Genomic DNA, 27038 nt, shown 5'->3' with positions numbered 1-27038 from the left:
TCAGAGGACTTAGCTATGGCGTGATATTAATAACTGGAAGACAAGCACATGTGTGGAAGACGGAAGGGAAAGGTGGTGGAATAATTGATGCATAATTTTTTTCTCCTGAGAACAATGAAGCAACTGGATCAAGTAAATCTGACCAGGAGCATGGTTGGGAAAGACTAAGACACTGGCCTAAAGGTAGTTGGTACTACAGGGTTTTTAAAATGCCTGTAGAGAGGTTCTAAGCAATGAAAGGAAGCTCTGCTAGCAATCTTTATGACACCTTAAAACATGTATGTTGTGTCTGTGTAGAGGAGAGACAGGCAGAGATGCAGAGAATGAATGAGAATGACCAGTCACAGGGCAGCTTGTGGGGGTCAGTTTTCTACTTCCACCTTGTGGGGTTGGATGTTAACTCAAGCTCTCAGGCTTGGTAGCAAGTGACATTAACTGCTAAACTATCTCGCTGGCTCCCCATATGTCGCTTTAACTACATTGACTAGTAAATTGCAAAAATTACTAATTTTTTTTAAAAAAAAGTCTCGAATATTAGTCATGGCTAGCCTCAAATTTAAGAGTAATCCTTCTGCCTCATCCTGACTGCTTCTGGGATTATAAGCATGAGAGATTGCGCTGGGCGCTGCCTCCGGAATTTACATGAACACACTATGACCACTGTTTTGATGCCTTTTTTTAAGGTTAAATTCATGCCAACCCCGCCAAATGTTTTTCTCATTAAGTTGGTATCTGTGCACTGCTGATGACCTGTGTTAACTACTAGGAAATCTAATTCCAGATAACTTGTACTTTCTGCTAGGCGTCAAGACCGTGTTTACATAGATTATCCCACTTAATCCATAAGACCACTGAGCCAAGGAGAAACAGCATTATCTGCACTTCAAGATAAGCAAAAGGAAGGGCTGGGAAGTGAACGCTAGAAGTCTGACTCTATTGAACAAAGAACCGCGCCAGGCCGCAGTTGGGAAGATTAAAATCCAGTGATTTCTAGCTTCCAATGAGGCGAAGAGGGGCCCTGGGCGGGAGCAGAGTGAAAACCGTTTCCAGCATCAGTGCCTTTTAGAGTTGCCCCCTCCCACTAGGGAGGCTCCATCCACCCGCTCGCCTGCCTCCCAGAGCATCACCCAGCTCTCGAACCTCTGCCGAAGCTCACTCAACCCCGCACGCAGTTCTCTCGGCGCCGAGTTGAGGGAGGTCTACTACTTGCTGCCAACCCTGAACCACCATGCCCATTCCCCTACAGAAAATATCACTTTCGAGTCACGGACCCGACCCCGCACAGTTCGGGCACACAGGGGCGAGGCCTCAACGCCCCCTCCCATCGCCCGGGCATAAGCGCCATGAAGGTGACCTCCCCTTAGGGCTGCACGCGCCGGGTGGTGCTACAACTGGCTCACACGTGGTGAGCCCGGAGAGCGCGGCCCCTCCCCGCCACGCGCCGCCTGCATCCCGCTCGGTCACGCCCCCAGGAAGGCTCCGCCCTGGGCAGGGCGATGCGCACACCCGCCCCGCGTGGACTGGCAGCGCTAGCTGGGCGAGATCCAGGACGCGCCCGGGGTGAAGGAAACGCACGAGGTCGCTCGGCTCTCGGTGCAGGGTGGCCCTGCCCCTTGGTGCGCTAGGGAGCGCGCTGGGACCGCCAGTGGCAGCGCGCGTCCTGCGGCTTGTCTTTGGGAAGCGGGCGTTCTAGTCCCATGGGGTTCCCTTTAGCTCCCCAAAGGATAAAAATAAAATAAAAACCATTATTTGACCCAAAAGCATTTGTTTGTGGCTGGATCGTGTGTGTAGCAGGGAGGGGATCCATCCAAGACAAGGTGAGTCTGTCCCCTAAAAGCTTTGCTGAGTCTCGGTCCCCTACCCCCATCAACGCTGCTCTGTGGCAGTCAGTCGGTGTCCCAGAAAGAGACGGGGAGGAGAGTCCTACCTGGCTGCAGGTGTATTGAATAATCTATATGTGCAAAAGCAAGGCGGAGAAAGAAAAGCTTTGAGGGCCAGATGGGAAGCGCTCCATGTCCCCCCACCTTCACTCCAACCACCATCCTAAGAAAAGAAACCGACCTCATCCGTCTCCCCCCCCCCCCAACCCCATCCCATCCCATCCCAGGCACGAGACCGCCCCGCCCAGGCAGCCTGCGATTGGGAGATGCAAATGCCGAGTTCTCTGCCCAGCAACGGATGACGCGACACCTAGCGCGAGGCGTGGCCCGGCCGCTGCCCGAGCGGGCACCTCGGTGTTTACACGGGGCGGCCCCGCGCGCGCCGCAGCGGCCCGCAGACGGCGAGGGGGAGGGGAGCGCGCGCGCCTTCGGGGCCGCGCGGGGAGAAAGACACTGGAAGGCGGCGGCGGGCGGGCAAGCGCGCGCGGGGCCGCGGAGGAGCTCCAGGCCGCGACCGGAGCCCGCGGGGACCTGCGAGGCTCAAGTACTCGGCCCCGCAAAACAATGCGCGGCGCGCGGCGGACCTCTCCTGGCCCGGGGCGACGGGGACGCGCCGAGCCCGCCTGAGCCCGCGCCGCTAACCTCCCCCCCGCACAGACAGTCCGAGCGCCGGGCGCCGCGCTCCCAGCTCGCGGGGGCCGGGCCCAGCCGCGGGGCGGGGCCGCCCCTCCGTCGCCGCCGCCTCCTCCCCCACCGCCGCCGCGGAGGATGCGGACGGCCCCCGGCGGCGTCTAGCGGCCCGGGCCCGGCGCGATGGTGCAGCAGCGGGGCGCGCGGGCCAAGCGGGACGGCGGGCCGCCGCCCCCGGGGCCCGGGCCGGCCGCCGAGGGGGCGCGCGAGCCCGGCTGGTGCAAGACCCCGAGCGGCCACATCAAGCGGCCCATGAACGCGTTCATGGTGTGGTCGCAACACGAACGGCGAAAGATCATGGACCAGTGGCCCGACATGCACAACGCTGAGATCTCCAAGCGCCTGGGCCGCCGCTGGCAGCTGCTTCAGGACTCGGAGAAGATCCCGTTTGTACGGGAGGCGGAGCGGCTGCGCCTCAAGCACATGGCGGACTACCCGGACTACAAGTACCGGCCTCGCAAGAAGAGCAAGGGGGCGCCCGCCAAGGCGCGGCCCCGCCCCCCCGGAGGCGGCGGCGGTGGCGGCAGCCGGCTGAAACCCGGGCCGCAGCTGCCGGGCCGCGGGGGCCGCCGAGCGACGGGAGGGCCTCTGGGGGGCGGCGCGGCGGCGCCTGAGGACGACGACGAGGACGAAGAGGAGGAGCTGCTGGAAGTGCGCCTGCTGGAGACCCCCGGGCGCGAGCTGTGGAGGATGGTCCCGGCGGGGCGCGCCGCCCGCGGACCCGCGGAGCGCGCGCAGGGGCCATCCGGAGAGGGGGCGGCCGCGAGCGCCGCCTCCCCGACCCTGTCGGAGGACGAGGAGCCGGAGGAAGAGGAGGAGGAGGCTGTTACAGCAGAAGAGGGTGAAGAGGAGACGGTGGCGTCGGGGGAGGAGCCGCTGGGCTTTCTGTCCAGGATGCCCCCGGGCCCCGCCGGCCTGGACTGCAGCGCCCTGGACCGCGACCCGGACCTGCTGCCCCCTTCGGGCACGTCACACTTCGAGTTCCCGGACTACTGTACCCCTGAGGTTACCGAGATGATCGCAGGGGACTGGCGCCCGTCTAGTATCGCCGACCTGGTTTTCACCTACTGAGCCCATCGTCAGCGGGGCGCGCACGCCCCCAAACCAGCTGTTTACATACAGGAATCAGGTATTGGGGCCCCTCGGAGGCCGAGGCTGGCACCCCATCTCCCGCGCAGCCTCCCCCCTCCTAGTCGTGCCCATCCCCCCACAGATCCAGACATACCCCTCCCCCGCAGACACACCCCAAGGCAGCCCAACCCCCACCTTCTCCCTGACATCTAAGCCCCTCCCATCCAGTCTTGTCCCGCGTAGCCACCAGCAGCCAGCCCCCCTCGGATACACCTCCCATTCCTCCTACATACCTGAACCCCTCCCCCCCACTTTGCACACGCCCCTCCTCGTGGCCGGGCGGCACGCCCCTTTGCTCCAAAATCCCTCCGCCCTCGCCCGGGCCTGCCTTGGTGGTTAAGGGGGCGCTGCGGTCTGGCGGTCCGGCGCTCCTCCCGGTCTCCTCCTCTCCTGGAGGGGCGGGTAGAGCATCCGTCCCCCCCCGCCCCCCAGGATCTCGAGGCCCCACCCCTCAGCTTGAACCGTCCCCTTCTTGCGCATGCTTGATGCTTCTTGGAGGGGGCTGGTCCCAGTTGAGCTGCAGTCCTCTGTGGCCAACTTCGAAAGGGAGGGGTCTAATATAGAGCAATCCTAAGAAATCCTTTGATCCCGGAGCCCGTGGCTTCCTCTCGACCCAACGGGGCGTAACTGCCTTAATGGGAGGCGCACTCAAAGGGAGAGATAGAAACTAGCCAGCCCTAAACTCTGCAAGTGTCAACCCCTTTTCTATGATGGGGTCACCCACGCCCACCACCACCCTCCACCGCGTGACTGCCTTTACAGCCCATCTTGGTCGCCGGAAACTTCCTTTCCCCAAGTGGGAATTTGGAATTTGGTCTTTGTCTGGAAATCCACCAAGATGGGAATGTCCAAGAGAACTCAGAACCAAGACACCTACCAGTCTGGGGACAGAGTTCCTGCTGCCCCCTCAATCCCCCTCGGGAAGTGCCCTATCAGCTCAGGGCATCCTCTCTGCCTGGGCTCCTCCCTAAGTCCATCGCCCCTTCCTATCACTCAGATCCGGTCTCGACAACCACAGCTGCAGTATTCAGTGGGAGAAACTGAAGCAGGTTGTTGCTAGGGTTTAGGACAGGCATACCAGCAGACAGGGGTGGCAGGAATGAGGCCCTCGTCTCAACAGTGGCTTGAGGAGAGACCAGGCCAGGGCGACTGGGGACAGGGCTGAGCTAGTGGACGTGGGTGCTTTGCACCTCGGTCTTCCCTTGTGAGAAATAGGGGTGACGCTGCTGTAGTTAGGAAGCTGTGTTGAGATTAGGTCGCCCTCCGGAGCCCTGCCCGGGTGCCAAGTCTGCTCCACTGGTCTCCCGCCTGAGCCCCGCCCCTCTGGCCTCCTCATCCCCTCTGCCTTCACTACCTGTATCTCACCGGCGTGTGTTCACCTTTTGGGTGGCGCACACACACTCATTCACACACACACAAATCTCAGGAACAAACGGTCCCAGAGTCCTCCTCGACCCCTGCCCTGGGTCTCTACAGGTCTCTGCCCCACGCGTTCCCTTCGCTGACAAAGCCACCAGCTGCCTCCTTAAAGCTTGGTGCTCCGGCTCTGGGCCTTTCTTGCGCTCTTTCTCTCTTTTCTCTTTCTGTTTTCTTTTTGTTTTTTTTTTCTTTTTATTTTCTTTTTTTAAGAAAACAAGTAACAAAAAAGACAATGAAAAAAACGGAAACGTCGTGTGAGTGAAGAGATGTCACTGTCTGTGGTCTTTGGAGAACTAGTCTCGTAGCTGAGAGGAGGGGACCCCTCCTCTGGGGCACTGGCACCCACAGCAGGACTCGCCAGTCTGATGCCAGGACTGAATAAAGTGTATTTGCCCCGACCTCGCCCTGTGGTTCTGCATGTGTGTGCTTCTCACCCTGATCAGCTTCAAGTGCCTAGAGTATGGGCTGGTGCAGGGAAAGCTGGATCCTTCCCCGGCCTCTGTTACCCTCTGTCTCAGGAATCCTTGCCTTCATTAAAGACGGCAAACCCATCTTTAGAGTGGTCAGGCAGGCAGAAGCGGGAGAGCCAAACTGGGGCGGCCCCTGGTTTCATGACAGTACAAGGGTGCTAGCCCCCCCCCATAGCCAGATAGCCACATTTTTCAAGAGGTGCAGGAAACAAGTCCTTGTAGTTGCAAAATAAAAACCCATGCAAATATTTTTTTAAGTCCCTAGGTCAGATGAGCCAGGTGTGCAGGCTGGACTGACCCAAGGGGGTCAATTTGACTGTTTAATGAGGATGGGGCAGCAATGCTCAGAGCCCAGCTCCTGGAACTGCTGCCCGTGTGTGTCTCGTGAGAATCACATTGGTATTTCAGAGTGAAGTCATGCTTGAGGTGAGCAGCATCTAATCTGTGCTCTGTAAATTGTATTCTCCGTTTGTAGAGTAGGAGGGGTTGTGGAGAACAGACTTCTGGTCCCACAAGCAGCAGTGGCTAGAAGTACACTGAGCTGTCTCAGATGTGCCCTCCCAGCGCTTCAGAGAAGCATCAGCCACGGCCTGCAGTGTATGCTTCCCGTGTGACCAGAGGCCACAGGCCATGAGTCTTAGGGGGTTCTAGCTCTGTTCCTCCTTGGCCCTCTGTACCTTTGCCCCTCAAGCCTTGTCTGCCAGGTCCAGTGAGTGCCTAGGCTCAAACAAAGCCCATATTCCTATAAGCCAAGACTGGGTGTGGGTTTTCAAAGGGCATTTTCCCTGCTTCTGGTTGGAAGCAAACTGAGGGGAAGTCTCTGTCAAGAAGTAGAATTGAAAAGGTAGGGAGGGCAGGGTATGTGCCAAACGGTAGTTGGTTCAAGGAAGGGCTTCCTAGACTGGAGAGAGTGAATGCCCTCCAACAAGGTCAGTCCCTCACAGATAGCAGCTTGCCCAAGGCCACGCCCTTCCCCCTGGTAGGCCTGCCCCAGTATCTAAGCTAGGTTGTTGTGCACGTGGGGCAGACTCTGCCAGGTGTTTGTCCTTCCAGGCCCCCTCTGTGGTCTCTGCTCTGTCAGGCCTCCTGAAGTTTTGAGTTCTTCATGCCCAAACCTGCTTCTTTCCACAGGTGTTCATCCTAATAAACATCTTACACCCCCAACTCAGTCTTGGTGTCTGCTTCTGGAAGAGCTCCCTACTGTGGAAGGGTTCAAGGTTGACAGAGGGAATGAGGGCGCCTCAGAGACCTGCCCTACTGCCTCCCAAAGGCAGCTCCCTTTCCCAGACCCTCCACACCAGCCCTGAGGCTGTCCCTCTCTAAGCCTGCTCACTGGGCGGCTGCAGCTTGTTATCAGTCCTACCTGGGCAAAGGCACAAAGGAAGTGAGCTCTGTAACTGAGTGTCCTTGCCACGGTCTGGACAGGTGTGTGCTGGAAGACTTGGCTGGTCCTCTGCACTCTGCAGAACTGAACTCCATCACACTGAAGGTGTTGGGAGCCTTAGAAGAGAGGCAGCTTCCATTTCGGATGCCCCGAAGCAGGGAAGACAGAGGGACTCTAGTGCCATCTAGTGAGTGAGGAGTAGAAGGCAGGCTGGGTAGGTAGAGGTCCAGTGAGACTGGAACTCACCTCTAAGGAGTGCCCATGGCATTTCTGGGCTCATGCCCCACAGGGACGGTTTAAGCCATCCCCACCCTTCTGCACTGGCTTGCAGCTCACCGTACAGACAGATCAGGCTGGCCTTGAACTCAGATCCGCCGCTGTGTTTCCAGAGTGCTCAGATGAAAGACATTTGTCCACCACACCTAGCTCCCATTTTGCTTTTTGGTGACAAAGTCTCACTCTAGCCCAGGCTGGCCTCCTGAGTGCTGCGTTTACATGGTGTTGAGGCTTGAACTCAAGTCTTGATTTATACTAGGCATGTGCTCTAGCAACTGAACTCTGACCTGAGCCCCAGCGTTTCTTAAGGATGAGCTTTAGCCAGGTGAGTCTTAGTCACTCACCTGGCTAAAGCTCATCCTTAAGATATCCTTTTAGATATCCAAAAGTGGTTTTCCCTGGCCTTTCGGATCTAAAGAGAAAGACATAAACCCAGGCTTGAACTTATGACAGTAAATGGCTCAGTGGAAGGTAGGTTCCCGGTAGGGCACCGTCAGCTCCCTTACCCTTGTGACCTGAAATTTCAGCAGATGGTGGTTTTAGAGTATAGCTACAAATTCAGACCTTGTCCCTTGAACTTCCCCCTCGGCCCAGGCTGGCCTTTGCCGTCCCCTTGTGAGGAACAGCAGGTAGCAGGAGGGATGCTGCAGGGTTCCCAGGGTAAGGTCACTGAGCTTCCCTGTCGGAAGACCAGTACTGAGGTTGTCATGTGACAAAGCATGGAGGAGACTTTGCCTAGGTGCTTTAGTTGATGATAGAGGCCTGACACCGGATGTACAAACAGAAACTTGGGGACAGTCCAGCCTAGGGTCATTTGTGTTCCTGATAGCTGTTAGAGGCGCTGGAATCTCAGCCGTCATGAGACTGGGGTGAGCCACTCTGCGATGCCCTATGTGAATTCAGCGTAGTGAACTGTCTTTTCACACTAAGTGAAAGCAGTAACTGGAATAGGAGGGGAGGCAGAGCCAGGCACAGAATCACCGTATAGTGGCAATGAAGGATCTTAGCAGGAGTGGCCGACCCAGAAACTGGCTGCAGGGTGTAGTGTGGACTGACAGGAGGGCCTTGAGGTGTTTGGATTTTACCCTAGGTCTCCCACGCTGCAGTCTCTGGAACCCCTGGGCCTTTGGAAAATGCAGACAGTGCTCAGTGATGAACACCTTCCCAGACTTGGCCGCTGCTCTCAGGGTTCAGTCCCCAGGTACTTGACTTTAGTTCAAGGCCTTGTTGCGTTGGCTCCTTCACTCTGGTAGATGCATTCTCAGTCACTAGCTCTACTTCCAGACTGCCTCAGCCACCCCTGGCCACTCCATGGTGACAGTATACAGCCATGATATTTGCTATTGCTCTTGTTGAAGGTGGTGAAGACTTGAGCTTCCCCAGCTGTGCCCTGGGGCGGCTGGACTAGAGGTCTCCCAAGAGTATACCCAGCCCTGCCCTCTAGGAGTCTGTAAGAGGGCAGGAGAGGTGTTTGCTGGCAAACCTGCCTTTCTAGCTCCTTCTAGGTTGCCTAGCTCTGAATGCCCACCTCTTCCCAATCCACAGAGGTTTCTAAGCAACCGGTTTCTGGCCCTCAGTTGTTTCTGGCCTCCTTTTAACTAAATGTCAAGTTCTTTTCTTTCTGCTCCAGAAAACCTGAACCCAAGGGTCTCTATAGAGACAGAAAACAAACTCAGAATGGAAAGAGGCTTGGGATGGAGGTCAGTGCAGCATTTGCTTGTCACTTAAAAAAGCCACCTGGCCACTTTGGCTTTTTTGTCAAATCATGCTTACCTGTGACCTGCTTCGCTAGGCTTTCCCTCTTGTGTGTTTGAGTAAACTGACCACCTTACTCAGACTGTAACAGTTTTTATTTTAATTTTATATTATTAAGATACATTTTAGCTAGATGGTGATGGCACACGCCTGTAATCCCAGGGCATGTACTGGAGGCAGAGGCAGGCGGATCTCTGTGAGTTCGAGGCCAGCCAGGACAGGCTCCAAAACTACACAGAGGAACCCTGTCTCGAAAAACCAGTGGGGGCTGGAGAGATGGCTCAGCGGTTAAGAGCCCTGACTGCTCTTCCAGAGGACTTGGGTACAGTTCTCAGCACCCACGTGGCAGCTAACAACTGTCAAGATCTGACACCCTCACACAGACATACATGGGGGCAAAATACTAATGCAAATAAAATAAAAGTAAATTATTAAAAAAGCTAATTTTATTTTTATTTATAAGTTTGTGGGTGTGGGCTTGTGGGCACCTGTATTTGTATGTGCACGGTGTTGTCCATGGAGGCCAGAAGAGGGCATCAGATTCCTTGGAGCCGGAGTTAAAGGAGTAGTGAAACCCTGCTGATGGGGTCCTGGGAACTCTGGTCCTCTGCAAGAAGAGCAACAGCTCTTAACCATGGAGCCATCTCTCCGGTCCCCTGTTGCAGCAAACTCATGACACCCACTTACGCCAAGCCCTGTCTTAAAGATGGAAGATTCATCAATGAGGAAGTCACAGCCCCTTCCTCACGGAGTTTGCTCTTCAGTGGATGGACACACAATGAATAGACAAAGGTGATAGTAACAGATTAATCCAGTCTCAAAGAGAAACAGGTGGTGGCTCACACCTTTAATCCCAGCACTAGGGAGGTGGAGACAGAATTGATATGGCTGGGCAGAGAGAGGGGCCACCATTTTAGACGAGGCAATTATGTCAATCAAGGTAAGTGAAGAAATCCAAAGACGGTAGAGCCCCAAATCTCCAGCCACCCAGTCTCATTCTACCACCGGATGCCTCATAGGCTGAGCTGAGCCTACGCTGCTGAGGGAAGCTGATAACTGCAGGGCAGGAGACAAGTGCTGAGGCGCCACTGGAGGGCAGTGAGCTCCAGAGCAATCATGAGGAGCAAGATTTTTCCATTTGCTTCCTGCTCACAGAAAACTGGGAACCCTTGAGTCATTTTTTAAGCACCAATAACTAACAAACTTAGTAAAAAATTACCGTCTTAATCCTCTTTCAGTACAACTTGGGGCCATTAAAAGCAGCCATTGTGTGACACAGCTCCCAAAGTCATCCACCTTGAGAGTTCACCGCTTAAGGTGGCCTCACTGTTTAGTTCACTTCCTTTCTGTTCTGCCTCAGCTTCTTCATTAATTCTGGGATTACATGCACACACCACTACATCCAGCCTCCAACAGCCGAACCGTTTCCTTTTGTATGTGTGCAATGGAGTGCTGCGTATAAACCATTTATTTTGTGTGTTCGTGTGGTTTTATGTATGATGTGTGTGTGTTCTCATGCCATGGCATGATGTACTGCTAACCTGTATTTCTTAATTGTACATTATATTTTAAAATGAGGTGCATAGGTACCTTTAACAATAAAAGACACGTACATACAGTATAACAAAAATAGTCTTAAATTTGTATCAATATACAAAAATATCTTAAACAAGAGTAAAACATATATAGAGTATGTTCCTTTTTTTTTATTTTTTGAGACAGGGTTTCTCTGTGTAGCTTTGGAGCCTCTCCTGAATTCACTTTGTAGACCAGACTGACCTCAGACTCATAGAGATCCACCTTTCTCTGCCTCACAAGTAGATTAAAGGTATGTACCACCACTGCCCAGCCTTTTGTTTTATGTTTGAGCAGGTAAAAGGCATCTGTCAACTCTGTTAGTCTACTTGGACTGTATAACCAAACCTCTATCCATGCCATATGAAAGGATGGCATGTAATAATAAGTCATGAGGACTCTGTAGCCAACAAGATTTATCACATCTTATTCAGTTTCTAAGCTAGTTCCATGTCGAGGGATCGGCATATATGTCACCTGTCTATAGTTTTTCTTGGTTCCTTTCTTTTTTTCTTTCTTTCTTTCTTTCTTTCTTTCTTTCTTTCTTTCTTTCTTTCTTTCTTTCAAACGTTATTGTTTAACAGTAAAGCTTAGCGCCCTCCAGCACACGGACGGCATGGAGTCAAAGCAGCAGAGACGGCTGGGTGACCCCATGGAGCCTCTAGTGGCAAAGAGGATGAGGAAGGCGACCATCAAACAGAAGAGCCCCCATGGCCTCAGACAGGGCAAAGCCCAGAATGGCATAGGAGAAGAGCTGTTGTTTGAGAGACAGGTTCCTGGCATAGCCAATAGATAATCAAGCTACCAAACATGCTTCCGATGCCAGCCCCGGATCCAGCCACACCAACTGTGGCAGCCCCAGCACCAATAAACTTGGCAGCTGTGTCAATGTCCCGGGAAACAACACTGGTCTGGAATTCCCTGCCGGCCACCTGGAGAGGGAGCTGCTGCAGGAAGGCCCTTTAGAAGGGGCCTCCGGTCGGCTGAAGCCGGAGGCAGACACAGGCCTGATTAGACCCCTGGCACAGGAGCGGATCAGAACTGGAGGAACAAGCGAGCAGTGCCTTGGTGGTCTGTGTTTTTCAGTCTGCACTTCCACTCCCCTGCAGCCCCTGCTCGGCCCGTGGCACTCTCGTTGCTCAAGGTGACTGACTCCTTTCTGTTTCTTTTTTTCCTGTCTGTAGTCAAGATTTTCAAGAAGTCTCCCCTGAAATCTGGTCTTCATTAATTTTGAAGAGAATCATAAGTTTTTGTTTCCTGTGGAAACAGAGACATAACCTCTCTCCTAATGCAACATACTTTTGACTTCCACTCTGAAGTGAAGACATTCTTATAATATACGGGTTGATTTAATTTAGAAGTTTCCATAATTCAGTGTTTCTCAGCGGCTATTATTTTTTGTATATCGCATTTAAGAAGTTCAAAGTTGGGGCTGGAGAGATAGCTCAGAGGTTAAGAGCATTGCTGCTCTTCCAAAGGTCCTGAGTTCAATTCCTAGCAACCATTTGTAATAAGGTCTGGTGCCCTCTTCTGGCCTGCAAGCATACACAGAATATTGTATACATAATAAATAAATAAATAAATATTTTAAAAAAAAAGAAATTCAAAGTTAACAAAGCACCATACAGAAACCAGATGCCCTGTATTTCCCATCCTTACATGGCTTATTCTTTCTTTAAATACTTCAGCTTGCCTGGTGGCACATGCCTTTAATTCCAGCACTCAGGAGGCAAAGACAGGTGGATCTCCTTAGTAGACAGAATTATAGGCCTATGCCATCAAAATTGACTTGCACAAAGATTTAAATCAACTTTTAAGGGTGGGGCAGAACTGAGTGACAGAGTTCTTATTTAGCATTTATGAGGACATTTTTGCTCTCCAACATTGCTTTAAAAGAAATAAAAACATTTGCTCAGGTGGTATATAAGCAGAGATTCAAGGAAAGCAAGCTACCATCTTTGCACATACCTGAAGAGAAGACACAGGAAGAGAAACAAATGTGTTCAATGGCCTGAAGACCTGAGATAGGAACTTGCCTGGGTACTTGGCTCATATAAGCAGCAGAGAGGAGTTGGGGTAGCTGGGGTTCAATTTGAGTGAAGGACCTGAAAGAGATGTGGTCAAGAGGTAAGGGAACCCAAATTCAAGGTCTTGCAGACCTGATTGGCTTGGTATTTATTTTATTTTTTCTCTTTCTTTCTTTATTATGTATGTAATATTCTGCCTCCATATATGCCTGCCAGTCAGAAGAGGGCGCCAGATCTCATTACAGGTGGTTGTGAGCCACCATGTGGTTGCTGGGAATTGAACTCAGAACCTCTGGAAGAGCAGACAATACTCTTAGCTGCTGAGCCACCTCTCCAACCCCCTCTTTTTTTCTTTTCTTTTCTTTTTTTTAAAAAAAGATTTATTTATTTATTTATTTAGTATGCAGTGTATGCCTGCAGGCCAGAAGAGGGCACCCTTCTCATTATAGATGGTTGTGAGTCACCATGTGGTTGCTGGGAATTGAACTCAAGATCTTGGGAGAGTAGCCAGTACTCTTAACCACTGAGCCATCTCTCTAGCCCCCTATTTTTTCTCTTTCTTTTCTTGAGATAGGGTCTCACTTTGGATCCTAGTCTGCCCTTAAACTACTTCTGCCTTAGCTTCCTCGATGCTGGGGTTACAGGCATGAGCCCCAAGATTGTCTGACTTTATATTTCCACTGCTCTCTAGCAAACCCAGTAGCTAGAGACAAACCCATTTTACTCTCTGCCAAGTTCTGTGGGTCTTCAGGATTTGGTTGGATGGTCCTTGTGATCACGTGATATCTTATGAGGGCTGGGATATCTAAGATGATTTGCTCACATGGTAAGTACGGCCCAGTGCAGCAGCTGATACCAGCTGGGAGGTAGGAGTCTAGCCTGTCACCTGGGGCATCCACATGAGGCCTCTCCATGTGACCAGACTTCTTAGCATGGGGACTAGAGACAAAGAGACACCTGGAAGCTTCTCACATATGAGTATTCCAAGAGAGGGCAGGAAGGAAACTGCCCCCTATGAATGCAAGTTCAGAGATAGCACTAATGACTTCTGCCATATTGTGCTAGCAAAAGCATTCACGGAGCCAAAAGGGTCACACAAGAAGGGAAAAGCTCTCCCCATGAAAACGGAAAGGCACAAAGAGCTGGGGGCATTCTTCAGACCAGCCCAAACTTTTCCGTTTACCCTGAGTAGATGAGACACCATCAGAATCTGTCTTTGGGCATGGACAGTAGAGAATCCGGTGTGCACTTTTGTGTATGGTATATATTAATTGCACGTTTTATTTATTGACTCTGTGTATGTGCACACACTTACATGTACTATAACATGAATGTTGAGGTCAGAGGACAACTTGCAGGAGTCTGTTCCCTATTTCAACCACGTGAGTTCCAGGGATTAAACTCAGGTCATCAGAATTGGTTGAAAGTGTTTTTACCCTCGGAGACATTTCTATGGCCCCACAACATTTTGTTTCCTGGATTTTTTATATTATTTTATTATTGTGCATGTGCAGCTGCATGCAGGTACCGTGCCATAGCACTTGTGTGGCCTTTCAGGTGTCTGTCCTCACCTTCCACCTTGTTTAAGGAGGTTTTCTGTGCTGTTTGCCACTGTGTATGTCTGCAGGCCAGAAGAGGGCGCCAGACCCCATTACAGATGGTTGTGAGCCACCATGCGGTTGCTGGGAATTGAACTCAGGACCTTTGGAAGAGCAAGCAATGCTCTTAACCTCTGAGCCATCTCTCTAGCCCCCCCCCGCCCCCCCCAGCTCTTATAACTTATTTTAACCTGTTTCTCTTTGTCCGTGTTTTGCCTCTGGGCTTTCTTTCTTTCTTTCTTTCTTTCTTTCTTTCTTTCTTTCTTTCTTTCTTTCTTTCTGTATGTCTTTCTCTGTGTCTTACTGACTGATAACTGCCTGACTGATCCCAGGCATGTCCCTCTCTTTCTCTCATTCATATTCTCTCTCTCTCTCTCTCTCTCTCTCTCTCTCTCTCTCTCTCTCTCTCTCTCTCCCTCCCTCCTCTCAAGCCTGGATTCCTCATTTCATCTATTCTTTCTGACCACCAATCCTGCCCATCCCTCTACTGCCTACCTATTGGCCATTCAGCTTTTATTAGGCCAATCAGGTACCTTAAGCAGGCAAGGTAAAATAGAAACACATCTTTACATAATTAAACAAATGCAGTATAAATGGTGTGGGAAGTCCTTTTGTATATGTGTTGCTTTTATTGGTTAATTAATAAAGAAGCTGCTTTCGGCCAATGGCTTAACAGAATATAGCCAGGCTGGAAAAGATAGAGAGTAGGCAGAGTCAGTGGGAAGCCATGTAGCCACTACAGGAGACAGATGCCTCCACTGGAGCCTGCTGAAACTTGGCCAGTAGGCCACAACCTCTGGTGATGCACTGATTAATGGAGATGCTTAGTTTAGGATATAAAAGCTAGCTAGATATATGCTTAAGCTACTGGCCAGACAGTATTGCAAATAATACAGTTTCTGTATAATTATTTCGGTTCTGAGAGGCCGGAAACAAATGAACAGCCTCCGCCAACACATAAGCAAATGCAATACTTCTTTATATAGTTGAATTAATACCTGCAACATAAACAAATGTAACACACCTTTACATAGTTAAATATCCACAACAGTGGTGAATACCATCATTTGGGAGGCAGAGGTAAGCAGATCTCTGCTGCAGACAGACCTGGTCTACATAGGGAGTTCCAGGACTATCAAGTGAGAACCCATCTCTAAAAACAAGCAAACAGAACAACAAGGGACAACAATGGTAATAACTGACTATATTCTAACTCTGCCCCAAGAGCACTGAACACCTAGCTGCAAGCATGGCTCCCTTCACTCTCTCAAGCTCTCTGAGACAGAGTGATGTTCAGACTGGTGACACTGTATGAGCTACAAGTGGCAGAACCAAGAGTCAAAGCTGGGTCCCCTCCCCTGGTTTCAGTTCTCAGTCTCCCACCTTCCTCCCATAGCAGACAAAGGATACAAGACAATTGAACACTCCTTTTGTATTGGTTACTGTAGCTGTAAAGAGAGAGAGAGAGAGAGAGAGAGAGAGAGAGAGAGAGAGAGAGAGAGAGAGAGAGAAGAAAACAAAAAATTCTACTCTTTGGGGAGCCCACACCCAGCTTCCAAATAAATACACAGCTTAGTCTTTTTTTATGAGTGCCCGGCCTTAGCTTGGTTTATTTCTTGCAAGTTTTTCTTAAATTATCCCATCTACTTTTTGCCTCTGGGCTTTTACCTTTCTCTATTTCTGTATATCTTTTCTTTCCTTCTTATTTCATGACTGGCTTGGCGGCTGCATGACTGGGCCCTGGAGTCCTCCTCTCCTCCTTTTCTCAATCCTTATCATCTCTTCCCGGATTTCTTCTCCTGTTTATTCTAGAGCTGTGATTTTTTTTCTGCCTATATAAAACACCTGATGGTCTAATAAAAAACTGATCGGCCAATAGCGAGGCAGGAGCAAGGATAGGCAGGGCGGGCAGACAGAGAGAATAAATAGAAAGAAAGAACAGCAAGAGAACAAGGAGAGGAGGACATCAGGGGCCAGCCACCCAGCTACACAGCAAGCCATGGAAAAGAAGAAGAAGAAGGAAAAAAAAAGGTATACAGAAATAGAGAAAAAGCCCATAGGCAAAAGGTATTTGGGATAATTTAAGAAAAGCTGGCAATGGGCTGGAGAGATGGCTCAGTGGTTAAGAGCATTGCCTGCTCTTCCAAAGGTCCTGAGTTCAATTCCCAGCAACCACATGGTGGCTCACAACCATCTGTAATGAGGTCTGGTGCCCTCTTCTGGCCTGCAGACATACATGCAGAGAGAATATTGTATACATAATAAATAAATAAATAAATAAATAAATAAAAAGCTGGCAAGAAACAAGTCAAATTAAGGCCATTCATTCCTAACTAAGAATAAGCCTCCATGTGTGATTTATCTGGGAACTGGGTGGCGGACCCCCAAAAGGTCAAAAGAATAAAAAAGTCACACAACACTGGGAAGCAGAGGGCAATGAATGGTGGCATTGAGCTCGCTTTCTCCTTTGTGCGATTCAGGACCCCAGGCCATGGGTTAGTGCTGCCCACACTTGAAGTGAGTGTTCCATCTCAAATAACCTAATCTAGATATCCCTCACAGACCTGAGATTTGCCTAGATACAAAGGTGATACAAGATCTTGTCAAGTTGACTTTTAGTATAAAGCATCATGCATATCCTGGCCCAAGGTTGGCCCCACTTCCGAGGGCATTTGGTACTCTATCTTGCCGTGACCTCCAGAAATTCATTTATCTCACTATGATAACATCAGACATCCTTAAATTCCCTCCCTCGTGTTCCCAGTGAGGGTGCTCCCCAACACATGTGCACACGCATGCACAAGCACACACACACACACACACAGTAGTACTGTAGTGCATACAAAGCTCTTCACACATAATGAGCACCATTTGTTTGTGGCTATTATTAGTCTCTGCTTGTAAATACTGACCCAGTAAAGCACTTAGGGGCAGCTCGGGGATATGATACGGAAAAAGAAACACACAGTACAATCACGTATAGCTCACTTAGCTCTATGTCCCTAGCCTCCAGCACAGGGAGTGTCAGAATAGATGTTGTCCTAGTCACTATTATATTGTTGTGAAGAGATCTCATGACTATGGCAACTCATAAAAGCAAGGCATTTAATTGGAGGCTTGCTTACAGCTTCAGAGGTTAGTTCATTATCCTCGTGGTGCAGAGCATGGCGGAACACGTGGTGCTGGAGCAGGAACTGAGGACTTTATATACTGATCCCCAGGTAGGCAGGCAGAGAGATTGGGTCTAGCATGGGCTTTTGAAACCTCAAAGCCCACCCCCAATGTCACACTTTATTCAACAAGGCAAAACCTACTCCACTAAGGCCACACCTCCTAATCCTTTTCAGATAGTGCCACTTCCAAATAGCTAAGCTTATATGAGCCTTTAGGGGCCATTCTTATTCAGCCACCACAGATGCTCAAGATACGAAGGCATCCTGTGCCTCCAATGAGGCTCCGAGAGATGATTCTCTCAGAACCACACAGCGAATGGGCAAGCACATGACAAGCCACGAAGCCGATCAAAAGACGACTCCCTAACGGGATGCCACTGACAAACGCTGCCCGCCACAGGAGCTAAACAGGGATGGAGCATAATAGAGGCTGCGTCGTGGACTCCTTCCTCCTCCTTCCCATCTTGAGTCTCATCTCAAGGTAAGAGCAACTCATCCTTAGTCTGGGGTGGACACTCAAAAAGTGAGGATGGTGGGCTCTGATAGGAACAGGAAGTGAGACTAGAAGACTCTCGCGGCAGCAAGGACTTCCCAGGAAATGTCAGTGAGACATGGGGCTCAGTGATGGCAGCTGCTGAGACCAAGGCCGTGCATAGATTAGAGGCCCTGAGAGGATCTCAAGATCCGTAGCTTTTCTTGTTTTGAGACAGGGTCTTGCTGTATAAGCCATATTGGAGGTTCTCCTCCCTCGCCTTCATTGTTGATATGCACCTTCAGGCTGGCTTAACAGGTAGTGTTTGTTGCTGGTTTTAAAGATACAGTCTCATGTAGCCCAGGCTGGCCTATAACTAGGTATATAACTAAGGATGCCCCTGAACTTTTGATCCTCCTGCCTCCACCCCTGGAGTGCTGGGATCACAGGCATGTGCTACCATGCTGGCTTTATAAATTACTGGGGTCGAACCCATGGTTTGTGTATGTTTCATGTAAGCTACATTCTTGGGCCCGGATGTTGGTGTTCTGTATGGATTAGGGGCACCTGGAGGAATAGAGACCCCGAGAAGGGTCTGAAGATAACAGTGGGGAGACAGAGGCTCATGGGAAAACTGGTCTTCCTTGAGAGGAGTCTGCCCTGAGGCATGATGGGAGTGTGGCTGAGGAGTCTGAACACACCGAAGATGCCCAAGAAGATGCACACATAGAGCCCCTCGGAAGGAAGAGAAGGGAAAGCGGGAAAGGACAAGGTTTGGGGACCTGCCTAGGACTACAGTCTGCAGAGCTGACCTCTGGGTTCGGACCCCCTCCCCCGCAACTCTCCCCCCATCACCTCCTCCCATCCCACTCCACCCCCGCCCGGGATTGCTGCGCCTGCGCGCAGCAAACTCGCTTTGCTCTGCTCCAGCTCCGACAGCTTCTGCTGGCTCCGGAGATTCAGACCCAGAGGTGAGCTCAGTCCCTGCTCCATGTAGCTCTACCCCTACCCGGCTGGCTTCCCTGCTCCTAGGAGCGCTACCCCACCCCCACTCCCCTTCATGATTGTGTCCGGCCACAATTGTGTCTGGCCCGGGGAAGTGGAGGTGATAGAGAGCCCCTTGGCACTGTGGGCCTTGACACCCCAGGTTTCATAGACTAGGCAGAGGCTTCAAATGATGAGTTCCCCGCCCCTCTCCAACAACCTATTCCCATTCCGCCGTGTCTCAGTTTCCCCCCTGGGAAAGTACGCAGTTTATTTCGCCCCAAAGGGTGATCAGGTCAGGGATCAGAGCTGGTGTTTCTGATTTCTCCGTAGCCTCCTCCCAAGGAGGGTTTTCCAGCCGCGCTGGGGTGGGCGTGCCTAAGGACAGATTCAGGGCGTCCTCCAACCCACGGGTCTCCTTCGAGACCCGTCCCCGCCACTACAGAACTCCTTGCCCCGACCTACGCAGCCTCTTCCTCTTCCCACTCGCTTCTCATCAAGTCTCTCCCTTTGCAGGTTAGGAACACACTCCTGGATGTTTCCATGGCAACCCCAGGGCTCTTCAGCATCCTGTCGCTCTCTGTCCTTTCCCCAGCCCCCCCCCCCCACACACACACTCTAAGATGGGAGGGGGGGAGGCTCACTCAAGGTCACCTTCCTTCTTTAGTATCAGCAGGAAAAACCGATCCTTTGCTTTTGGAAGCCGTGCCAGTGTGAAATACAGGGGAGGGGCTGACTCTGGCCCCTTGTCTTGTGTCCCTCCCCGCCCCTTCTGGGCCTCGACTTTCCGCTTGGGTTGAGTCACCTACTGTTCTCCAGCCCCATTCATTTTCCTCACCAGCGTCTCCATCCTCGCATCCGGTGTTCTCTGCTTTGGTCAGGCCTCCGCCCCCACCTTCTCCTCAGAGTCCCCGCAGTCTGCTTGTCTAGACCTCATTTGCTACACCTTGGCGTCTACCACTTATCATTCTCTGGCTTTTGCTTTTTATTCCTTCCTTTATTTTCTTCCTTCCCTTGAATTGTGGGGAGAGTGGAGAGCCACAATCCAGTCAGCACCCGTATGCACATTGTGCCTCACTGGGGTCTCCAAAAGTACTGTGTGTGTGTGTGTGTGTGTGTGTGTGTGTGTGTGTATGAAGGGATCCTGGGGTCACACTGATTGAGGTTGTAAAGGGTCTTAGATCCCCTTACTGTTCAGAACAAGTGCACTGATTTTGTTTGAAGCTGCATGGGGAACTGAGGGAGGTGGGAAAGAAGAAGCAGAAAGTCCAGGCCTTCCCAGCACTTTGATGAACACAAGTCCCTTCTATCACCCGGATCTGAGTTTCCTTTTGTAGGTTCCTAAATTGTCTTTACTGGAAATCTGACAGTCAAAAAGACTGAGAGGCCTTAATCTTGGGGGGCCCTGAGTCTCACTTTCTGTGGACTCAGAATTCCTTGAGACTTGTATGCTGTGACAGTCGGCCCTAGGTTTTCAGGACCATGCAGCCCGAGGTCTCCCACCCACTGGACAAGAATCATCTATGAAAATCACCCTGGAAAGAGTCCTGAAAGACAGGGCACATGAAGACCTCTCTCTCAAAGTCATGGGAGGAAGGAAATAATAGCAGAAAGCACAGTAATGGGGGCTGTTCATATGGTTCGGGGGGGTAAAGATGCATGTTGTTGCCAAGCTAATGGCCAGAGTTCAAGTCCTAGGAATTACAGGGTAAAAGGGGAACCGACTCCTGCAAGTCTTCCTCTGACCTCCACACATGTTCACATGCACGCACATGTACACCACACACATCTGAATAAATAAATTTATTTTATGTATTAATAAAGAAATTTTAAGAAGAAAACACCAAAATTATCACATCAGTCCCTTGAATGAAACAGTTGTCATTATCAGCCCTATTTTGCAAACAAAGAGAGGTCAGTACACATGGCTAAAGTCACATCAAGGAAGCGTAGGTCTGGGTCTCAGCCCAGCTCTCTGGTTCCAGAGCCACATTCCAGCTGCTGGATGGTCTGCGGAGAAAACAGGCAGATGGACAGACGGCTGCCAGGCATAAGGCTGAAAACCACTGGCTGCTGCATGAAGGACTTAGGGAAAAACAGGGGAAGCTGACCGACCGGCTAGGTGCACTGCCAGGGGAGCTGTCCAGTGATAGTGAGGAGTGGTGAATGGGCCTCTCCTGGTGAGAGGGTTGCCATGGCAACTCCTGCTGATCTTCCCCTCACCCCCGTCACTGTACTTGTGCCCACAGGGATCCAAGATGAGCTGCAGTCGCTCGTGTGTCTGTAGCCATGGCACCAGTGTGGAGGAAAGTACGTGGTATGGGATCGAAACCTACCCCGGTCTCTTCTACAGGGAAAGCGATAACCCAGAAGGACCCCTCGTCCAGTATAACTACAGCCCTTGGCCCCCATTATGTTGGAAGGTAAGGCCAAAGGAATGACTCTTGTGGCTTTGGGGAGGACGGGGGACTGGATGAGGCCCAGAGTGTGGGTAGAAGAGAGACGATGGGGTGGTCGGGAGTGACATGCTCAAGCGACAGAAAATACAGTGTAGATAGGTTTCAATAACAAAGCTCATTTTCTGGAAGAGAACAGAGGTTGGATACCTTCTGGCAACGCTGGATCCAGCAAAGGACCGAGGAGTTCGCCAGCTTTTTCTTAGTCCTCCAGCTCCCCATGTTCTCAGCCCACACAGCCCACCAGCCTCACGCTCTTTTGTGGTGCCCCTCCTATGCTGGCTATGGTGCTGACTCTTGGACATTGTTATCAGAGGCTGCAGAAATGGCCCCGCAGTTAGAGCACTGACTGTTCTTACAGAGGCCCCACATGGTGACTCACAGCCATCAGTACCTCCAGCTGCTCTCTTTGATCTCCACAGGCACCATGCACGTGTGTGGTGCACAGACATAGTCAAGTACACACTCATACAAGCAGACTGAATACATCTAAACACTTTGACAGAACGTATGTGTGTGTGTGTGTGTGTGTGTGTGTGTGTGTGTGTAGTGCTTTGTGTGCAAATGCAGGTGTGCATGCGGAGGCAAGAGTGCAACTTCACAGCCTTCCCTGTAGGTTCCAGGCCTCGATGACTCGGGTCATCAGTGAAGCCCTAGGTTTGATCCCCAGCACTGTATGAACTGGGTGTACTGGTGCCCAACTTCGATCCTAGCCCTAGGAAGGTAGGAGCAGGGGGACTAGAGTTTTAAAATCACACTTGGCTATATAACAAATTTGAGGCAGCCTGAACTACATCTGTCTAGAAAGATAGATCAAGCTAAAATAGCCAGAAACTCACTGAAGGCCTCCCTGGGATGCATAATAAAACTGTGGCCAGCCAGGCGGTGGTGGCGCACGCCTTTAATCCCAGCACTCGGGAGGCAGAGGCAGGCAGATCTCTGTGAGTTCGAGGCCAGCCTGGTCTACAAGAGCTAGTTCCAGGACAGGAACCAAAAAAAAAGCAAAAAAAAAAAAACAAAAAACAAAAAAAAAAACTACGGAGAAACCCTGTCTCGAAAAATAAAAAAATAAAAACCTGTGCCCATACCTTGGGAGGCTGAGGGAGAAGGCTCATAAGTTCAAGGCCAGCCTGAGATAGAAATAATGTGTTATACGCCAGCCTAGGCAACCAAGTGAGACCTGACTGGAAATACATAGATTAATTAATAATTAATAAACCAATGATTGAAATGAAGAAGGAATGAAAGCATTTTGTTCCTAGAAGTCTGACTGTTTGGGCCTCTTGCCAGCTCTGTGCTGATTACCATGGCTTTGGAGAGGAAACCCAGTGGCAGGAAGTGGAGTTGATCTCACCTACGTCTCACCACGGTTCCCCACTGTGGGGTACCACTGACATCTCACCTACGTCTCACCATGGTTTCCCACTGTGGGGTACCACTGACATCTCATGTACGTCTCACCACGTTTCCCCACTGTGGGGTACCACTGACATCTCATGTACGTCTCATCGCGGTTCCCCACTGTGGGGTACCACTGACAGGCCGCGGAGAGATGCGAGAAACAGACAACTGGTGTTCGTACAGCCAAGGTGTCAGTCGGTGCCTGCGATGGGCCCAGCTCATCACACTAGATACTGTAGAGAAACTGAAGCAGAGGGTTCCTCGTTCTGCTCCCAAGGGGCTTCCTTCCATTAGAGGTGCTAACCTGTGGAGAGAGACCAGCCTCAGATCAGGTGTGTAGAGATGCCAGGACAGGTAATGGCCTCGGAACCTGGGATGACCAGAGAAGACTTCCTGAACAAAGTGTTTCAGGCAGAACTTAGTCAGCAGAGGCAGGAGAGCATGTGTGTGAGGGCGTGAGTGTGTGTGCATGCCTGTGTGTGAGGGTGTGAGTGTGTCCGTGTGTGAGGGTGTGAGTGTGTGTGCATGCCTGTGTGTGAGGGTGTGAGTGTGTGTGCATGCCTGTGTGTGAGGGTGTGAGTGTGTGTGCATGCCTGTGTGTGAGGGTGTGAGTGTGTGTGCATGCCTGTGTGAGGGTGTGAGTGTGTGTGCATGCCTGTGTGTGAGGGTGTGAGTGTGTGTGCATGCCTGTGTGAGGGTGTGAGTGTGTCCGTGTGTGAGGGTTTGAGTGCATGTGCGTGTGAGGGTGTGTGAGGGTGTGTGAGGGTGTGTGAGTGTGTATGCGTGTGTGAGGGTGTTGAGGGTGTGTGCGTGTGTGCGCATGCATGCATATGTGTGATGAGGGACTGCACTTAAACGTTCTACCTCTGAGCCACACCACAAGTCCTCAGTTTACTTTTTATTTTCTGGCAGGGTCCCCCTAGGCTAGCCTTGAACTCACTCTGTAGCTCAGGCTGGCCTCACAATCACCATCTTTCTACTTCAGTCTCCTGATAGCTGAGAGACGTGCCCAACCTTTGCTCTCAGATAGTACAGTTCAGTGAAACAGGCAGACGTCACTCACTTAAGAACCAAATTCCATGTCCAAATGTGTTCAGAGGTGGCTCCACTGGAGGACTAATTGGCCCTGGGCTGTGTAAAGAGAAAGACACCTGCCCAAACTGGAAGTGTCCTAGACACATCTCAGAGGAGGGATGGCTTGAAATAAGACTTGAGGATATCTGAGCATCAGCCTAGCAAAGAGATGGAGGGTGGAAAGGATCATGGGGTAAGATGGGTACCAAATAGAGCTGAGGATATAGCTCAGGCAGTAAAGTGCTTGCCCTGCAAACATGAGGATGTGGGTGAATCCCCAGTACCCATGTGAAAATGCCAGGTAGAGTTGGGTATGGCACTTTAATCTCAGCACTTAAAAGGGCAGGTGGAATTGGAGCACCGGACAGAAATCTCAAGGTCCAAATCAGGAGCAGAAGGAGAGGGAGCACGAGCAAGGAACTCAGGATCGCGAGGGGTACACCCATATACTAAGACAATGGGGATGTTCTATCGGGAATTCACCAAGGCCAGCTGGCCTGGGTCTGAAAAAGCATGGGATAAAACCGGACTCGCTGAACATAGCGGACAATGAGGACTACTGAGAACTCAAGAACAATGGCAATGGGTTTTTGATCGTACCGCACGTACTGGCTTTGGGGGAGCCTAGGCAGTTTGGATGCTCACCTTACTAAACCTGGATGGAGGTGGGCGGTCCTTGGACTTCCCACAGGTCAGGGAACCCTGATTGCTCTTTGAGCTGATGAGGGAGTGGGACTTGATCTGGGGAGGGGGAGGGAAATGGGAGGCGGTGGCGGGGAGGAGGCAGAAATCCTAAATAAATAAATAAATAACATCTTAACCTAAAAATAAAATAAAATAAAGGGCAGGTGGAACTTCATGAGTTTGAAGCCAGCCTTGGCTATATAGCAAGTCCCAGAACAAACAAAGTTACCTAGAGAGATCATGTCTCAAAGAAATATTTTTTAAAAAATTATTCTAATCCTATTGCTGGAGAGACAGACAAGAGCATATCTGGGACTTGCTGGCCAATGAGCCTAGCCTAATTAACCAGTTCCATTTCCTGGAGAGAGATCCTATTTCAAAACCTAAACAGCTCCAAGAAACAATACCAGAGACTGACCCCTCACCTTTACATGTGCCATTGCAACCCCTCTGTACAATACACACACACGTACACACACACACACGTACACACATGCACACATACATGCACATACATTATATGGGGCCCAGATAATGATGGACGGAACTCAAGGTTGGCTTTGCCATTGAGGGAAAACATTACCAGAGTGGATATGGTCATATACACCTGCAATTCCAGGACTTAGAAGACCGGCTCCAGGCCATTTTGGGCTATATAGACAGTTCTCAGCTATTCTGGTCATGACCTGGCCTCAAACTGAAATTCAAAAGGGGTTGAAGCTGTAGCTCAGTGACAGAGTGCTTGCCCCTAACATATTCAAAGTCCTGGTCTCTGCCCCCAGCGCTGTCAGTTAAATACTGTGAGGATGTTCTGTGATGCCCATTTCGTGGTCCTATGATCCTGGACCCCGGCTGAGCCTGGATGCTTGCTGTTGTCTGCTCTCCTCAGGTGACCGTGTCCGTGGCGTCCCTGCTTCTCCTGCTCGGTGTGGCAGCCCTGACCACTGGCTATGCAGTGCCCCCCAAACTAGAGCTGGTCAATGTCAGTCGGTTCTCATCTTTGGATGATCCAATTGCCGACTATAACCAAGCTCTGATCACCTGCCGTGTGGCAGGAGCGACGCTGTGCGGGACAGCGGGGATCCTGCTGGCTGTCTGCCTCTTCTTGGCCACCTCCAGTTGGCTGAACCAGGACATCAAGGCAGAGCCCTTGGTCTCCGAAGCTGACAGCCCTGTGGAGGTCTTCAGAGATGAGCCCGAGCAGCTGTCCCCTGGCTTCCATGATGTCAGCAATCAGTCTTGGTTCTTGACCCCCACCAGTCCTTTGGGGCAGTGTTCTGTACAGACCAGCCAGCCCCAAAAGGACTCCTAAGTCTGCAGGCTAGAGAAGGCAGACACTTCCCCCTGGTCCTCCTCGTCCATCACCCTTCTTCCGCACTGTAGTGCCAGGCTCTCCAGAACCCTCATAGCCCCCTCCCACCACCCAGTAAGTCTTATGCTCCAGTCTGCTCAAGACGGGTAAACTCAACTAAGAACGCCCGTCCAGGCTGGTGAAATCTGCTCAAGACGAGTAAACTCAACTAAGAACGCCCGTCCAGGCTGGTGAAATGGCCAGTGAGTGAAGGGCCTTCCTGGCAAGATTGACAACCTGAGTTCCATATCTGGGACCTACAAGGTGGAAGAGGCCTGGCTTCCTCTGGTTGTCCTTTGACTCCCCCCCCCCCCCCGCCACACACACACACACACACACACACACACACACACACACACCACACTCACAAAGAAAAGTAATGAAAAATATAAAGTTCAGGGATTAGGAAGAGTGGGACATCTTTGCCCCTCAAAGTCTATCCCCTAAACAGCAATGCCCCACTGGGCCTGATTCTGACCCTCCTAATAAGTGTGCCCTCCCGGAAGCCCCATCCCCTTCTTCCTACGGACTGTCCGGCCAGAAAGATTTCCTCTTGTGGGACAGTAGAGGGCGCTCCAGGACAGCAGAGGAGCCTGTGGCAGACCAGCTGGCCTTTAGGGACAGGAAGAGGGTTCAGACAAATCCCCACCACCTTTGCGCCCTGCGGGATGTACCCTCCCTGCTTCTCACCTCCTCCATCTTGCCTCACCTCAATAAACAGTTCAGATGAACACTGCCTTTGCCTCTTTTCTCCCAGATCACTAGAGTATGGGGAACGAGAGAGAGAAACGTTCCTAGCCAAGATTACTGTATGCTTAAGTTCTTGATTTTCATTTGCTCCCTAGGACAACCCTTTAAGAAAAAGGTTATTAAACCTGGTCTACACAGTGAGTTCCTGTTCATCAGGGCTGCATACGAGATCTTGTCCCCAGAGGGGGGGAGAAGATCAGTTGATAACTACAGGTCCCCATGCAATCCACAGAATCCACATGGAAAGCCAGACTTGATAAACTAATACCCACGTGGGGAAGAGAGAGGCAGGCTCATCCCTGGGGCTCTCTGGTTACCCAATCAGGATCCCTAGTCCAGAATAGCTTTGTCACATGCATTTTTCTTCCCAGCCGCCGCACTAGCCAGTCCCCAACCGCAACCCGATAGATGCCAGGCTTCTGCGCAACCCAGTCCCGACACTGCATCCCATTACAGAGGAGCAGAATTCAGCTGCCAAACATTTCCTG

At 51.2% G+C, this 27038-nt stretch overlaps 2 protein-coding genes and 1 pseudogene across 3 annotated transcripts; 2 read left to right on the top strand and 1 right to left on the bottom strand.

Annotated features, from left to right (window-relative positions):
• Window positions 1–2207: 2207 nt before the first annotated feature.
• On the top strand, window positions 2208–5519 carry Sox12 (SRY-box transcription factor 12). Its single transcript, XM_075962502.1, has one exon. The coding sequence runs from the start codon at window positions 2694–2696 to the stop codon at window positions 3639–3641; it is 948 nt and encodes a 315-aa protein (XP_075818617.1). The 5' UTR covers window positions 2208–2693; the 3' UTR covers window positions 3642–5519.
• A 5631-nt stretch (window positions 5520–11150) lies between these two features.
• On the bottom strand, window positions 11151–11805 carry LOC142844401 (ATP synthase F(0) complex subunit C1, mitochondrial pseudogene; annotated as a pseudogene).
• Window positions 11806–18507: 6702 nt separating this feature from the next.
• On the top strand, window positions 18508–26531 carry Nrsn2 (neurensin 2). Of its 2 annotated transcripts, none has more exons than XM_075962501.1 (3): window positions 18508–18622; window positions 21084–21257; window positions 25339–26531. In XM_075962501.1, exons 2-3 carry the CDS (start codon window positions 21093–21095, stop codon window positions 25759–25761), a joined length of 588 nt encoding a protein of 195 aa, XP_075818616.1. In that variant the 5' UTR covers window positions 18508–18622; window positions 21084–21092; the 3' UTR covers window positions 25762–26531. The 2 variants fall into 2 exon arrangements, with proteins under 2 accessions (XP_075818616.1, XP_075818615.1); XM_075962500.1 differs by lacking the exon at window positions 18508–18622 and adding an exon at window positions 18666–18821.
• Window positions 26532–27038: the final 507 nt, after the last annotated feature.

The sequence above is a fragment of the Microtus pennsylvanicus genome, chromosome 2 (assembly GCF_037038515.1).
Source record: "Microtus pennsylvanicus isolate mMicPen1 chromosome 2, mMicPen1.hap1, whole genome shotgun sequence".
Lineage (NCBI taxonomy): Eukaryota > Metazoa > Chordata > Mammalia > Rodentia > Cricetidae > Microtus > Microtus pennsylvanicus.
This window is presented reverse-complemented; position numbering and strand designations above follow the sequence as displayed.